The sequence below is a fragment of the Rutilus rutilus genome (assembly GCF_951802725.1).
Source record: "Rutilus rutilus genome assembly, chromosome: 6".
In the NCBI taxonomy this organism is placed as follows: Eukaryota; Metazoa; Chordata; class Actinopteri; order Cypriniformes; family Leuciscidae; genus Rutilus; species Rutilus rutilus.
The window spans coordinates 18,484,391-18,501,761 of NC_140214.1; the positions used below are offsets into that span (position 1 = coordinate 18,484,391).

A 17,371-nucleotide genomic window follows, 5' to 3' on the forward strand; every position below is an offset into this window, starting at 1 on the left:
ATGAATAACTGCAAAACAAACCACATGACATACAGTATACTTATTTCCATAATTGAGGATACTTCAACACAGGAACTGCAGGTATTTTGCAATTTTGTTTCTTACTTTCAACATAACATTTTTAAAAAGCAAATGAAAGTTACCAAAGGATGTAGAATAGAATCAGGTAAAGAAAAACTTTATGACCCTACAGTCAAAATAAGAACAGACGAGAAGCAGTGATGAGTCAGACTAGTTCTGTAAAACAAATCAACTGATTCATTGAAAAACTCTGACTCAAAAGAATGATTCATTCACAAATTCCTACTTAGTTAGGATGATCACAGAAAACCAACTTCAATTTTGTTTCGTTTCTCACCAAAAGATACCTTATAGTTTCACAGAAGACAAAGTCATACAAGTTTGATAACACCATGGGGATGAGTAAATGACAGGTTTCATTTTACTAAGAAATAGAACCAAAGTCCCTTTCAAGGAAAGTCTGTTCACTCTGCGGCCATATTTGCAATGCCTCCGGGCAGCTATTTCGGGTTCTATCTATTTGAATGGGGGAATCCCGAAATCTCAAAAACTGCTTGCTGAACTCACAATTAAATAACATATTTCAAATCAGAAACAAAATATGTTGTCTTATGCTCAAACAGCATAAAAAAAAAGCTTATTTTTCAGGCTAGACCAATGCGTATGTGCAGTCCTAAGCGGGAGTCTCAGGTTTCTATAGGAAAAAGAGCTTCTAATGGCACCTGCTGTAAATCAATGACTTTACCAATCAGCGATTGGCTCTTTTACTTAGAAGGAGGGATATATTCTACCCTATTGCGTATTTCAGATTAATCCGTTCATTGGTAATAGGAGTGAACCGTTTTTCTATATCTATAGTCTTTGATAGAACTCACTCTGAATTTGGAAGGAGATGACACGGTGACCTCTGCTACCTCCCAACTATCAGAAGTCGCTCCAGAAAGAGACCAGAGTGCTGGACCCAGCTCCCCATTCAGAAGAACATGCACTGAGAGTGAATCACCTGAGCCTGCAGACAGCCAATACCTACAAAAAAACAGCCTTTATCAAAACATTACTCTCAACTGGGTTAGAACAGAGCTTAAATACAAAAACTGGATCCATAATGGACCAATTTAAGATTATATTGACACAAGCATACCAGAACTGTACGCAGGACTCTGTAGATGGGCTATACTCTGGTGTCAGAAGATTTGAAACCTCTGGTTTCTGAAGATTGGACCCAAGCACAGCCATTGAATGGCCTGTCATATGACAAACACATGACATGGGTCAGTACATAAAAAAAAAAAAAAAATCTTTCACAACAAAAGCGATTGTTCCCTCACCAAGTTCAGTTCTGTACGTATGGTCAGTATGGCCACTGCTGCCGTTCACGTGGAGCCAGATATTGCTGGCAGTCTTATCGGGTTCAAAGCCACACAGCAAGGGAGACTCAAATCCACACGGGTCTTTGGTAAAGAGATCACTTTAATAGCTGAGAATGTCTGGTAATTAGATAAGATGCTTTGAACGCTTTGACTCACTGTGTTCCACACAGGCTCCTGCAGTCACTCTGAAGTCATCAATGGCTATGAAGCCACTGCCTCCTGCTGTTCTGCTCCCTGAGAACTTTACCTGTACAAGGTGATAGTCATGCTCTACCTGTTGCTTTGTTGGTAGCATACATGTGGATTGAGATTTACAGTAGAAAATATGTCAGGGGGCCTTACTCGATCAACATCTGCAGTACTAACAGAGACTTGCGCGTTCAGCCACTCAGAGGTCTGGGTGCCTCTTCTTGTCCATGTGATGGTTTCCATTGTTTTCTGAAACCAACAATACTAATGTTTTTAAATGACAAAAAAAAAAAAAAAAAAAAAAAATCCTTTAAAGGGGTCATGAACTGCATCTTTTGTACATAATTTTTCCTGAGGTGCACTTATAATGCTAGTATGACTTTTACATAGAAAAATGGCATTTTCTACCCTGATTTTAGACCTCTGATTTGACGCTCAGTTGGAAGTGGTGTGTCTGCTGTGAGACTTCAATGGAAACGGCCACTACTGTGATTGGCTAATGAAATAAGTATTACATGTAGAACTCTCTCGAAAACTTTTACAATGTTACTTTTTACTATTACAGCTGTCGAGATTAACTAATCGTGAAAAGTGTTTATAGCATTATATTTAGATCTATTCCCACCGCATGAAAGGTTGCAGCATTGTGGCCGATGACAGAAAAGTCTGTTGAGCGCATGAATGCAGTGATCTCCTTATTGCAACTTGACTTCTGCACTCTTAGGAATGCTTTAATCATAACTAACAGTACAAATGCAATGTAAATAAGAGATTGTGCAGTGTAGACATCACCATTGATTATAATGGGAGTTTTGGCAAGAGTCCAGTCATTGATAAACTCTTGCTGTGTGATTGACAGCACCAGCGATTATAAAGAGAGGGTTATTTGATCTTCCTTTCTAAGTTTCTGTATATCATTTAATCACATATTTAAATAACAGATTATTTTTCATGCTACTAAGATAAACAATGTAAAATTGTTGAAAAAAACTGACTGATTTACTTACGCATAAATAGCAATACATTTTGTGACAAAGAACGTCTGACTGCACATGAATTCTTACATATCAGAAATCATATCACCAAATATCATGACTGCAATTACAAATGCCATGTTGAAAGTACCGTCTCAATAAGCAGATCTAAGTTTCCAAGAGATGGTCCTAACATGTAGTACCAGAATCCAATACAGACATCAGTGCTCTGAATTATCATCGGCGCTGAAATGACTGCTGTCTCACTGGTTTCATGTTCTCCAGACATATTTACAATGAGATAAAACCCTATAAGACAAAATATGAAAATGTATGACAAATTATCATAGACTGACCTGATCTGCCCACTAAAGGGTAAAATAATGAATCTTACCATTGTAATTTTTTAAGGTGTGGTCATATAAAGGTCCTAGCCATGGTTCATTCACCTTTCCACCCACTTGATGGATCCAATCAAATCCATCATCTGTCTCCTGGATCCAGTCACATAGTCCTGAAAGCAAAAATCTGGAATAATTAGCAGACAGCTCACAACACACACACACACACACACACACACACACAGGTTTCTATGTTTTGGGGACTTTCCATACACAATGATTTTTATTCTGTACAAAATGTATATTCTATGCCCTAACCCTAAACAAAACCCTCACAGAAAACCTTCTTCAATATAAATAACTTCATTTAAATAACATCATTAAGCATGATTTATAAGCTGTTTTCCTCATGAGGACCACAAATGTATGTATATGTATGTATGTATGTATGTATATGTATATATGTATTTATACACACACAGACACACTATAGAATATATATATATATATATATATATATATATACATATATACACACACACACAGACACACTATAGAATATAAATATATATATATTATATATATATATATATATATATATATATAAACACACACATAGATACAGTACATACATACATATATAATCAGGACAATAAGTCAAAACACACAGAGTGCACAGGAGATGCCCACGCAATTGAACAGATCTCGAAATTTGCAAAGAAGAAAGAAGAAAGGAAAAGAAGAAAGGGAAAATATTCCAGTCAAGATGTGCCAAGCTGATAGACTCCTATCCAAACAGACTGAGTGCTTTAATAAAAATGAAAGGGTGCTTCAGCTAGTATTCAGGGGTGTGTACACTTATGCATTTGCAGTTATTTTGATCTTAATATTTGTTTCTTATCTTTTTCTCTGAAAGGTGTCATTTTGGTTTTCAGTGGCATTGCATAGGCTATAATTTGTACATTAAAAGTGCAAAAGATCTAATTATAATTTATTATTATTATTCAATTTTTTACACCATAAAATCAGGCTTTTTTAACAGGTGTGTAGAAGTTTTATCTCCACTGTACAAATACATACATATACACATACACATTCATGATTTGCTCATTCATCTCTTACCCTCCTGAAAGTTGCAGTCCAAGGCGGACGCAGGTGGAGAGGTTGGCTCGGTTGTGGGTGCTGGTGTTGTTGGGATCAGGTCAGAGCAGCGCGTATTCCTCCTGATATAGATGTCATCCAAAGCAATAACACCTGTGTCTGAGTATCGACTCACGGCTGCGACAAACACAATCTGCAAACAGTGAAGTTTAAGTCAGCTATTGTCAAGTATGGTGTGGCATGTGTTTGTGCATCAGTCTCTCACCTGGTGTCGTTCAGATGATTGGTAGTCTACAGTGACATGATGCCACACATTCTTATGATCGCCAGTTCGACTCCACAGACCACGCAGAGAACCGGACTCATTTACATAAATTGTTAGTTTGATCTTATCTACAATAATAAACACAAAATATACAATGGAAGAAAAATCATGGTGTTCATACTGCCTCAACTAGTTGTAGGAATAGATCTCACTTACAGTCCTAATGAATGAACTGAGGCATTAACAAATCAGTAGCACTTTATTTTACAGTCCTGTTCCCCATGTATATACTATGTACTTCTAATTGCAATAACTGGATAATAACTAGGTACCCTGAACCTACCCCTAAACCTAACCTAACCCATGTAGTTACCCTATATTACCCAGTACTTGCTTAGGTAAGTACAATGTAAGTACACGCAAGTGCACGTAATGTAAAATAAAGTGCAACCAATAAATCATTTTAGATTTTAGACTTTTTGACTCAAAGGCCCCCTGTTGTCCAATACAATTTTCGAAAGGCTAAGATATTTCTGGTATTTCTGGTGTAGTTATGACATTAAATAGCTGCTTGTTTTCAAACTTTTATATATTAACAGAAACTAGTAGTATTCATGAATTCAATTAATTGATCACAATTCATTTTGTGACTCCAGAAGTTTCAAAAACTGTGTGTACTTCAATAAAAACAGGGAAAATAAAAGTGCTTTTTAGCATTTTAAATTAGGATTACAGTTTGATTATTTTAATATACTAATAATAATTGATTAATTGAAATACTTTTGAAGTCACCACAAAAATCTATGACAATTCTTGTTTTTCTTATAGTATATTGCAGTATTTATTCATCAAAATAAATGAAGTATTAATCTTTCAACAAAATAACTTCCTCCCACTTGCAGCGACATCTCTTTTTTCTCTGATGACGTATTTATTGGCATGAGGGCGGGACAACCTGTCACTCACATGAGATTGCAGCAATGGCAAACCACAACAATCCAATCAATTCCCAATGGACAAAATCAAGTTCTGTCCTACATTTTTTCTTGTTCGAGAAGCCGTTTCCCTCGTCACATATACAGTACGTCACAATAGGTAAGAAAATACTTCTGTTTTATGCCGACTATAAGTCATACTGCAGCCCCCTTTGGAATTTTTTTCCCAAATCGCATACTTCCCTACTATATAGTAGGTGAAAAACAGTATGAGACAAAAGTAGTATGTCCGAATTCATAGTACTCATAAAAGAGTAGGCAAAAAGTACCCGGATGACCTACTTCTTTCGGCAAGAAGTGTGAATTGAAGTGTGCATACGATGAACACTTTACTATCCCATGAGGCCACGGGAGAGGATTTATGAATGGCAGTGAAGCAACGTAACTGACGCTAGTAGGTCACATGATAATGACAACATGGCGAATGTAGTACGTCCAGATTATATTCATACTACACACATTCATACTATATAGAACATACTTTTTAGCGGTCGTGAATTAATTACGGTCGTTAAGGTAATAAGTACCTACTCAAGAGAGTATGCGATTTTGGATGCAGCCACTGTTTTAGATCATTCCAAACAATCAAGTCTCTCTTCTAATAATATTTCGAAGTCTAAAACACAATTAAGGTTCTCTACGTAGATGCTCACCAAAGCTCCACATATGCATGTGGTACCAGAACTCCAAACAGCCTTGAGATTCAGTATCCATCATCTCACTCTCAAAATGAGCAATCGGATCTGGTTTGCCATATGTGTCAAAGGCCATGTAGTGTCCTGGATAGAAGAGAATGAGTGGTTGTCAAAACACAGTTTGCTGCACTTGTGCGCATGGGTTTGATTCCAAGAGTCAATAATTACATAAAAAGGAGCACTCTATTACCCGGTGTACATACAGCATTACGTAATGTGTTGATATTTACCCATGGCAGTGTTTGTGGTGTGGTCGACCTCAGGGTAAAATCCACCATTACTGGTTCCAGAGGTCCAGCTCCAGTCTACACTGGAGTCGTTGACATGAGTATTCACCCATCCGCACATGTCCATCTCAAAATCACAAAACCCTGAAGAGAATCATGTGCACAGCTTTATTTAGATGGTAGAGCAGTTTTTAGTATAAAACATTTGTTTTGAAAATATTTTAAGTGCTTTGTGAGGTGAATAGACGTTAATTAATTACTTAAAGGGATAGTTCACCCAAAAATGAAAATTCTGTCAGTAATTACTCACCCTCATGTTGTTCCAACCGTGTAAGACCTTCGTTCATCTTCGGAACACAAATTAAGATATTTTTGATGAAATCTGAGCCTTGTCTCACTCCTCCGTAGGCTGCTAGGTGGCCCAAACTTGCTGGCCCAGAAAAGTTATTAAAGAGATCGTTAATATAGTCCAAGTGACTACAGTGGCTCAATCTTAAGTATATCAAGCGACGAGAATACTTTTTGTGTGAAAAAAAAAAAAAAAACCACTTTATTCCACTATTCATTTCCTTCTCTCTGGCCCTCGTAGTGTTTTTGCGCTGCGCGTCTGTGTTGCACGTCATTACGCATCACACACATGACCAGCGTCGGCCAATAGTGAGCCTACGTGGTGACGTGTAACACAGACGCGCTGCGCTAAAACACTACGCGAACCAACTAGAGGTCGAGAGAGAAGGAAATGAATAGTAGAATAAAGTCATTATTTTTGTTTGTTTTTGCGCACAAAAAGTATTCTCGTCGCTTGATATACTTAAGATTGAGCCACTGGAGTCACTTGGACTATATTAACGATCTCTTTAATAACTTTTCTGGGCCAGCAAGTTTGGGCCACCTAGCAGCCTATGGAGGAGTGAGACAAGGCTCAGATTTCATCAAAAATATCTTAATTTGTGTTCCGAAGATGAACGAAGGTCTTACGCGGTTGGAACAACATGAGGGTGAGTAATTACTGACAGAATTTTCATTTTTGGGTGAACTATCCCTTTAATTTATTCAAGATCAGCAGCAATGAAATTATAATCTTGTGATTATGAAGTTCAAGGACTTACCATGAGGAGGGCAAGGGTCATTTAGAACTGTTAGGTCATCAATGGCAATATCATGTTCCTGCTCATTTCCAACCACTGCTTCAAATATGATCTGTTATTCAAGCAGTAAACCAGAGGCTGAAACATAACTAGATTGCATAAATGTGCAGAATTCCAGAGGTCAGGGTTTGGCTGGTTAGCTTTAGCAGTTAGTATGTGTCATAACTACATCATTTCATAAGCAAAAGGCCTCTTTCTCCATTGACAGGTATTCAAAAGTATGCATGTGGCCTGAAGCAAAGATGACCAGTCAGTGCAACTGCCATTGAGATGAAAGGGAATACTAATGGATGGCTTTTTTCCAGGAATTATAAGCCTCATTGTTAGAACTTATAATACCAATATGATTTTTAATATCACCTTGTATAATAAAGAAATACTTACCTGGCCGCACACCACTGCACATGCAGGTCATATTTATTGGGCAATAAACATTATTGGACAGTCAGTACTTCCTACCAAATTATTATACTGACCATCTTTAATGTTCCCAGTTAATGTTTTACAGGTACTGACATTGAACCTGTTTATGGCTCTACTTAAATTTTTTTATAAATGGATGGCTGTATGAGTGTGTGTGTGCAGACACGCTTCACATTCATACTGCACATGTTATTAAAAGCAAGCAGAGAACATAATCAGAAGCTGTGCCATCCACAATGAGCCAAAACCTCCCAGTACGAGCATAAAATATGTGAAATTAAATTACATAAGAGAAGAATACTTAGACACGTTTTACAAAATAAATAAAATAATTACAGAAAACATTATATCAGTAACCCTATAAAACGTTTTCATTTTACATGGAGCTGGTCGCCACATGTAGGATTACATGTTGAGATCACCTGACCATTCAAATACTACACTATTTATGTTATAACCACCATATTGTTGGACACTTTCACTCCTAAAATAAATTAATCATGTTTGGCTGTTAGTAATGTGTTTCTACAGTCAATCTAGAATCAGTAACTGAAACCTTTTCTTTTACTTTCACGCCACCATTAGTCAGTTTAAGTCCCAGATGATAACATACTGTAAGCACAGTACAACATATACAAAATTACTGAGTGTACCTTTTAAACTCTTATACATGCACCTTATATGGGCTGTGAGGACTTATGACTGTTGCTCTGCCATGTCTCCACTGTTCTCCTTGATCTCCACTCGCACTCCACACGGGCATTTGAGATCTGGCACTGTGCAGCTCCTGGACATAGATGTTAAGAGAACCCACGTCTCTTCCATTCATGTGGTACCAGAACATCAAGCACTCTCCGTGCTCAGAGGAAGGGTGATTGACATCCATCAGCATGCTGCCTCTGCTGCCACTGGGGTTCTTCCACAGCTGTGCACTCAGGTAAAAGCCTATGGATACAAAAAATATGAATTATCATCACATTGTTGCTATTACTATGAAGTCTGGTATGCTGTAGCTAAGGTGGATATTCAGACCCTTATCAGTCTCTAAAGTATGGTCCGTTGCAGGGCTGGGGGTGCCAGTTGCCAGTTCTCCATTAGTTCTGATCCAGGTAAAATCAGCTGTAGGGTCGGACGACAGGCCGCATAGAGAGCCTTGGAAGGTGCATTCCCGCTCAGCTGGGCAGGACCCATTTATACTGTTTGACACCTGCACGTCATCTATGGCGATGTAGCCTTTAGAGCCTTCCAGGATGCCCTCAAATATAATCTATTGGATGCAATGCATGAGAACAAACATGTACGCATATATCCACCTGGGTATAGTGTGTATGATTCAGTACCTGAATTGGTTCTTCACTGTCTGCGAAACTAAGGTCCACAAAACGCCACTTGTTGCCTTGAGTCCCTGTCCTCATCCATATAAGCGTCAGATTTCCATTAGCATGCTTGGTGATGAGTCTGAGAGAGCCTTCAACAACCACAGACACCCAGGATTATTATAACCACATGTAAATATGTACATGCAAATAAGTAATAACATATGCTGTAACATAAATATGTGTTTGGTTAGTTTTTGACTGTTCACATAAAGAGCTTAGACAAACATATCTCTGACCAACTTAAAAATCACCCATATGTTTTTGTGAGGTTTAGAGGTAGATAAATGAAAAGGATGCACAGACCCTGATTTGTGCAAATGTGTAGATTTTTTTGTCAGAATGTCTATTATTGCAAAATTAATATGTACTACGTACCATAAACATGAACTCAAAATTGACCTTATACAAGTTCTTACTCATTCCTGGTCTCATTATGCAGAATTTGTTGGTGCAAATTATTACATGAAAAATATTCTTTCATGAAACGTCCACTTTTTACAATCCAGTCAATTCCAGATGAAAAAATTCATCAATTCTGACTCCATACTTTCTTTATCAAGAGCATGATGAGAGCATGTTCTTAACTCACCAATGTTTCCACCGTAGATTAAATACCAGAAGCTGACACATTTTCCCTGCTGTGGAAAGCTGGCCAGTCTGGCTGTCTCAGGTGGTTTGAAGGACCGTTGTGGTGCTATGTACATAAAATAGCCTGCACAAAATAAATAATATTTGTTTACTTTAAAGTGAAGTTTTATATTTTTAGGTTTAAGTTTGAGGTTTATATATTTATTACATTTTTAGCAACTAAAGTTTTACTAAACCTTTACCAAATTGATTTTAAAAAGACAGTTAAGAATAAAAAAAACTCAAAAATAATAATAATGCTGTTCTTTTGAACTTTCTATGCATCAAAGAATCCTGAAATAAATGTGTCCTGATTTCCACAAAAATATTAAGCAGCAAAACCATTTTCAACATTGACAAGGAATGTTTTTGAGCACCAAATCAGCATATTGAAATGATTTCTGAAGGATCATGTGACACTGAAGACTGGAGTAATGATGCTGAAAAATCAGCATTGCCATCGCAGGAATAAACTACATTTTGAAATATATTAAAATAGAAAAGTTATAATTTTAAATTGTAAAAATATTTCACAATACAACTGTCTTTTTACTGTATTTTTGTTCAAATTAATGCAGCTTTGTTGAGCATCAGGGGCTTCTTTAAAAAACTTTAAAAAACCTTACTGACCCGAACCAGTGGTGTGATCATGTCCAGGTCCCTCATAACCAAAAGAAGGGTTCTGTCCATCTTCTCTCCTCCATTTGATTTCAGTTGACTGGTCATGGTACCAGGAACAGGTGTCTTTCTCAAAGTCACAGCTGAGCTGGTCTGAAGCTGCAGGGATGTCTCCCTCTGCACAGTCTATCAGTGTAATGTCATCCAGCATGATATCCTGCTCTCCGATGTATGTAGGATCCACGGAAAATACAAGCTGTGTTTTTGAAATGGAATAAGAAAGCATTAACACAAAATCAGTAAAGCTCTTCCAATTACAGTGTCCAAAAATAACTTGGTGCGATTGAGATGACTGTGAATGCAGTGCATTACCTTCAAGCCCAGAGGAAGATTTCCAATTAACAAACAAGCATTTTCCCAACCATTAGTCTGGCCCTTTTTAATCGACCATAACTTTACAGATGAAGTGTCACCAATCAAACTCAGGGAAAAGTAGGAAGAGATATTCGCAGGATCATGGAGATGATACCAAAAGCTGAAATTAAACGATTACAAAACTGTGCTCACACTACTAAGCATTAAAATAATAATAATAATAATAATAAAATAATGAGAATCTGAGTGATTAGAAAATAACTATTTAAAAGTGAGTGTTTGATGTGCTGCTTCTCCACCTTATCTTGCATCCGAGTGCAGTGGCCCTGGGAAGTGTGTGCTCCAAAATTGCTTCCGAAAAAATATTTACAATATCACCTTCTGCATGCATAACTTTACCTATGAATAATACAGAAGTCTAATTATCAAAAGTTCACATGATATCAAATCAAATCCAAGTTGATTGTCCTAGTCCAAAGGCCTACCCCAAGGTGATCCTGTGGTGTGGTCCACACCAGGGACAGCACTGATGTTTGCCATCTCTCTACGCCATTTAAATTCATCCTTACTGGAGTCAATCCATCCGCAAGCATGTTCCTCAAAGTTACAAGAGCCTGTGACGAAAGATAGGCAATTTCTTATATTGTGAACCTAGCATTGTATTGTAAAGCTATTATTTTCCATGTATTTGCATGCAGGTGTTGCACAGAACAGATATCACAATTGTATAGCTGTAGTCCTATACATTTGTGATATCTGTTCTGTGGTGTTGCATGCAAATAAATGGAAAATAATAGCTTTACAATACAAATGAGTAAATATTACTACATGACAAAGATGTGTCATCAGCAAGGGAAAACATAATTTGATTAAGATGATAATGCTGTAACTACCACAGAACAACTCATCTGATCCATCTGCACAGTTGGGGTGGAAATCACACACTTGCTCCATGGAAAGACAGTCTTGGGAGTGAATACACTGGAACTGCCCATCAGGGCAGGAGGCCAAGCCCATCGAAACTGCATATAAAACGCAAACTAATAAGTGGTTACATTTGTTTTTTGTTATATATAGATTTACATCTTCAAAAGAATAAGAATGCAGTTTATTTTATTCAAATTTTGAGAGTATTAGTATCAGGTCTCAGTCAAAAATGTCATTCTTTAAGCATCAATGGTGTGAGGACCCTATTGGAATTGCTCTGTTTATTTTAATGTAGCTCCAAACATTAAGTCCTGTCAATCATCATTACGAGTGTATATAAGCTACTTATAAGACCCTCTCTGAAGGAAGTCTCACCTCCGTTAAGCAATAGTGTGTCTAGAGGGACACTCAGAAAAAGACACTAGTTCCAAGAAGCAATACATTGAATGAGTCCTTAATGATCAACATAATTAATTGCAAACTTTGAATCCCAGCGACAATTCTTCCAGCGTCCCTCCTCCTCCTCCTCATCTCCTCTATTTCTCCTATTCTTCCTCTGTGCAGTACTGTTCTGGAGGTGGGCAATGCTAGAGCCTCCTTCGAGGACAGCAAGTCAAGTTTGTTTACCATTAACTATTAAGTTAACTATTAACTACTGAATGGGCATTCAAACTCGTGAAATATATTCCACATAGATTACTAGTGAAGTAATCAAAAGCATGAAATAATAACAGTGTGGGAAATATGCAGCGACCTTTGCCCTAATAGCAGCTATGCACACTCTTGGTATTTCTCAATCTCAATGCTATGCCACTTGGGATATTCTATCAATTCTGGGCAATTTTGACTGCTATTACTGCAGTCTCTAGCCTAATCCATTTCTTTTTGTAGTTTTGTACAGAAATCCATGCATATCCACATACAAATTTCAAATTTTAAGCATAAACATTTAGATCAAATGAAGATACATAAATGAAACACAAATTCAAACAGATTTCAACTGATCATATTAAGGAAATAATTTAATAAAACGTTACATTATGCATGCAAAACAATCATCGAAGGACATAAGCAGCTGGTTCTGATGACCTTGCTGACCTTTACATTTAACCGTCTCATAGGTTCACACAGTTAAATGTACCCTTGTTTATTGTATTTGAACTGATACAAAAAGAAAAAACATGGCCTCACCAAGTAGCAGTAGAAACAGTCCCTTCATTTTGGCGAGAACATGGATGAAGAGTTCCTCAGTGAACTAGTCCGTTCCTCCAATGTCTCTTGCTTGGCAATGCATGAATGTGAAGCCAATGAAACTTCAGAGACTATAGATCATTCTTTTTGTAGATAATTTGTAATATGGTATGTTTATCAGTGCATGTTAAAGTTCAGTGGACCTCAATTGTTACTTTTAACCTGCCTGCTTTTTACAACTCCACGTGGCAAGATAAAAAGCATACAGTCTGCTGTATATAGTCAGTACTGGCATTCTTACAGTTGTTGCAGAATTGCTCCTCACGGTTTCCTTCGAGTAATCATTTGGTGAGAATAATTCTTAATTCATGGTACTTCAATACTGAAGTTATACCAAAGATTTAAGAAATTAAGATAAACCCTGCAAAGCAAAAAAAAAATTCTTTTGTTACAATGGCAATAAAAACAGCCTCACAAAGACTTCCCTAACTGTGGTTACTGCCATAATCCATGACATCATTTTTTACTGTACTGTCCATGCTAAACTGCAAGATCTGAGTGAACTTTTCTCGGTAACACTTTAGAATACTGTTCCTTCATTAATGAATAATTACACAGGAACAAACGAGTAACGCATTATTAACATTCTAGTAACTACTATTAACTAACAAGAAACTTTGATTAACAAATTAGTAAGTAATAGCGCTCAGATGAATGTAGTAGTTCATTATTAGCTAATCAATAACTCCTATTTTTTTCATACCTCCCAGAGAACTACTATCTACAGGTTCATAATTAACATGAATAATGCATAATTTATAATAAAAGGTAATGGTAACCCACTAGTAATGACTCAAGTATTACTACATCATTCTAAAGGAACAACTAATTATTTGGATCAGTATTCTAAAGTGAAAAACATGATAACTACCTAATATTGACTGAAGTCATTGTAAGCTTTTGAGATTTTTGTAAGATTTTGAATAGTAATTCCTTCCAATGGATTTGGTAACACTTTAGTCATTACTAGTGTGTTCCCATGATCTTCACTTTAGAATACTGATCCAAATAATTAATAGTTCCTTTAGAAAGATGTAGTAACACTTGAGTCATTACTATCAAAAACCTTACAAAAGCCTTAAAACTTACAATGACTTCAGTCAATATTAGGTATTTATCATGTTTTTCACTTTAGAATACTGATCCAAATTATTAGTAGTTCCATTAGAAGGATGAAGTAACACTTGATTAATTACTAATGAGTTACCATTACCTTATTATATATTATGCATTATTAATATTAATTATGAACCTGTATATAGTAGTTCTTAGTAGTCTTCAGTGCGGTATGAAAAATAGTAGTTACTGATTAGCTAATAGTGAACTACCACATTCGACTGAACGCTATGACTTACTAATTCGTTAATCAGAGTTTCTTTAATAGTAGTTACTACAATGTTAATAGTGCATTACTCATTTGTTCCTGTGTAGTTATTCATTAATGAAGGAACAGTATTCTAAAGTGTTACCCTTTTCTCTAAGATGCTTAAAAATGATTAAGTAGCATTAAATACAGTTGAATATATTATACAAAAATGCTCAGAACAGGTCCATAAGAACAGGTGTAAAAATGTGCCCTGGTTTGGGTCCTTGTAAAGCACAACCATCATTTCAACAGACACTATAGATGTATTGAGCAAGCAGAACTGCTTGGAAGTCTTACCTCCATTAAGCAATAGTGTGTCTGGAGGGACACTCAGAAAAAGACACTAGTTCCAAGAAGCAATACATTGAATGAATCTTTAATAATCAACATAATTAATTGCAAACTTTGAACAGTCTCAAGCTACTTAGCACATTAAAAGGTAAAATTTAGGAGACTAATAGATAGCTTTCTCCATGTGTAGACATACATACAGCAAAAGGGTAAAGGATGTAAACCACGACCAGTAGTACCGGCGGGGAAAAGTTCCCAGATAATATCTAACTATGAAGATGAAAAAGATGATTTAAAATAGGTAAAAACAGTACACGTTGTAATTTACTTCCTTAATCATGCAAAATTAAATCAGATCCTGGAATGCAAATCATGCACAAGAAATAGAGTTAGTATGTCTCTTTTGAAGTGCCTTATTGTAACGTTCACAACAATTTGCCAATATACCTCCTTCTGACATTATGCACTAACCATAGATGCCAGTATTCAGACAGGTCTTTTCTGATCACTTCTTTTCTTACTCACTGTCCTCTGACTGTCCCCCACTCTGCAAACTCAGCACAGAAGACATCAAAACAGATGCGTTTGGAATCACTGTGGAAAGCAAGAGAGGGAAATGAATGATTATGTAACAACAGGCGAAATGGAAGTGAAACCTTCCTTACACTTTATGAGTCAACTCCACAAATCCAAACACAAGGATCCACAAAGGCTGACTATCACTTTGACCTATGACGTGATCAGGAAAAACAGCAAAAATGGCAAAAAAGAGAGAACTGCTATTAGAAAATCATTTCAAGGACATGACGAAATCTTGCTTGCATATACAATAAACATATTGTACCATAATGAGTTTCTGGACTATAATTGGTACTAAAAATGTTCTTTATAATTTCTAGAAGCACTTGCATTTAACACTGTATGCTGTAAATTTGAGCATACTTTTTCAGTTATGGCAAACAAGCATCTGAACCTATTTTTCTAATCTAATGTCAGGATCTGCCACTTTTGAATGGACCAACACTAAACACCATTCTGGGATGCCAAGAACTGTATTGTGCTATAAGAAGGACTGAGTAATTAATTAATTGTTTGTTTTTTTGTTGCTTGTTCTTAAATAAATAAAACGTCTGAAGACTAGAATTGTTGCTGAGCTTTGGGATGTACAGCTGCACATAAAATAGGCTAAAATCTTTGCGTGGCAGGGGGAGCTCTGCCGCTCGACCTGTCACTCGACCCGTCACCGCTAGGGGCAGCTACCTACCATTCGACCCGTCACCGTTATACTCGCCTGCACTTAACCAGTCACGGTTATATGCGCCTGCCACTCGGTCAGTCATCGTTATACGCTATGCGCCTGCCACTCGACCAGTCACGGATAATATGCGCCTGCCACTCGACCAGTCACCGTTATACGCGCCTGCCACTCGACCAGTCACGGATATATGCGCCTGCCACTCGACCAGTCACCGTTATACGCGCCTGCCACTCGACCAGTCACGGATATATGCGCCTGCCACTCGACCAGTCACCGTTATACGCGCCTGCCACTCGACCAGTCACGGATATATGCACCTGCCACTCGACCAGTCACCGTTATACGCGCCTGCCTCGCGACCCCTATAGCCAGCGGGAGCCAGAACGGTACGCACAATAGGATATTCACCATTAACCAAACACTTTTCACCTGCCTTTACAGGTACCAGACACTCCGACTGATGCACATGATCAAATAGACAGGCATCCCGCGTTTCCTTCTACTCTTATTTAGCCTACCTATTTGCCACATTACCTTTCCCGATTGTTGCGCAATACCGATCTAAATTTTCTCAATATGCAGTAGGCCCAGTGTTCGAATTGTGTCAAAGCTCTTGGGGTGTCCCCTCAAAAAAAAAAAAAAAAAAAAAAAAAAACCTTAATAATATTGGCTACATATTTTCATTTATTTATTTCATATAATACTATAATTTCATTTACTTAACTTTTAGTGTTTCAGAACATGTTTTTGCAGTTGAGCATTAACTCTGTGCATAATTGATGAACAAAGGCTTTTCTCCACCCAAAATCTATGCAATAATCCGGGTTTTTCCTGGGTGCTAAAATCCCGATCATGTATTTTAATAAGATAATTAAATGTGTATTTTTCGTAGACCATCATATAGCCTACTGAGTTTCCCACTGTATTTTTTAGAAAATGTTGTACATTTTAAAGATAAATTCATTAATCTGGTGCACTTTGAGTCCCCCGAATCTGCTGTTAAAAATAAATAATCCACCCGCCAACCTCCCGAACCTATGATATTCTCTGATTTAGATATCTGCATCTGATCATTTCAATTATTCAAATTCTCAGTGTTAAGCATGATAATATGATGAAATATCACACTGTAGGCTGATTTAAAATTAAGATTTATTTCAAATAAAAGTTCTTCTTTTGTCAAAATTACATTTCCAGCCTAAACAGAGGCTTTACTCCCTTCAAACTTAAATTGTCAATCATTACATCACTGTTGGAAAACACTCTTATCAGAATAATTTTTTTAGCTTTATAAAGGGCATTTCTTTCCCTAATTTGTACTCTCTATACTCTTTCCCTACTCTCAGGGAACTGAGGTTACGGTAGTAGCCTAACCGAGTAGGCCTACGTTATTTTTTTTTTTGGATATTGAAAATAGTTTTAATCAGGGCATTTGTCCGGTTGGGCAAGTAGGCTACAATTCTCTTTCATTTGTCCCTTAAAAAACACACGCACGTGTCCCGGACAACTGTTAATGTCGAAATTCTATTC

General features: G+C 37.0%; 1 protein-coding gene and 1 long non-coding RNA gene across 2 annotated transcripts; both read right to left on the reverse strand.

The window, feature by feature from the left end:
- Window positions 1-1,011: 1,011 nt before the first annotated feature.
- On the reverse strand, window positions 1,012-9,203 carry LOC311292596 (MAM and LDL-receptor class A domain-containing protein 1-like). The gene is made up of 14 exons (XM_084412304.1): window positions 9,090-9,203; window positions 8,782-9,016; window positions 8,426-8,694; window positions 7,288-7,378; window positions 6,182-6,322; window positions 5,910-6,035; window positions 4,262-4,389; window positions 4,018-4,189; window positions 2,949-3,068; window positions 2,706-2,863; window positions 1,734-1,829; window positions 1,548-1,638; window positions 1,350-1,472; window positions 1,012-1,265 (listed from the first exon to the last, which is right to left on the reverse strand). Exons 1-14 carry the CDS (start codon window positions 9,162-9,164, stop codon window positions 1,048-1,050), a joined length of 2,043 nt encoding a protein of 680 aa, XP_084268430.1. The 5' UTR covers window positions 9,165-9,203; the 3' UTR covers window positions 1,012-1,047.
- A 1,870-nt stretch (window positions 9,204-11,073) lies between these two features.
- On the reverse strand, window positions 11,074-11,760 carry LOC311292603. Its single transcript, XR_014627768.1, has 3 exons — window positions 11,642-11,760; window positions 11,234-11,362; window positions 11,074-11,147 (listed from the first exon to the last, which is right to left on the reverse strand). It is a non-coding gene; the product is annotated as an uncharacterized lncRNA (long non-coding RNA).
- Window positions 11,761-17,371: the final 5,611 nt, after the last annotated feature.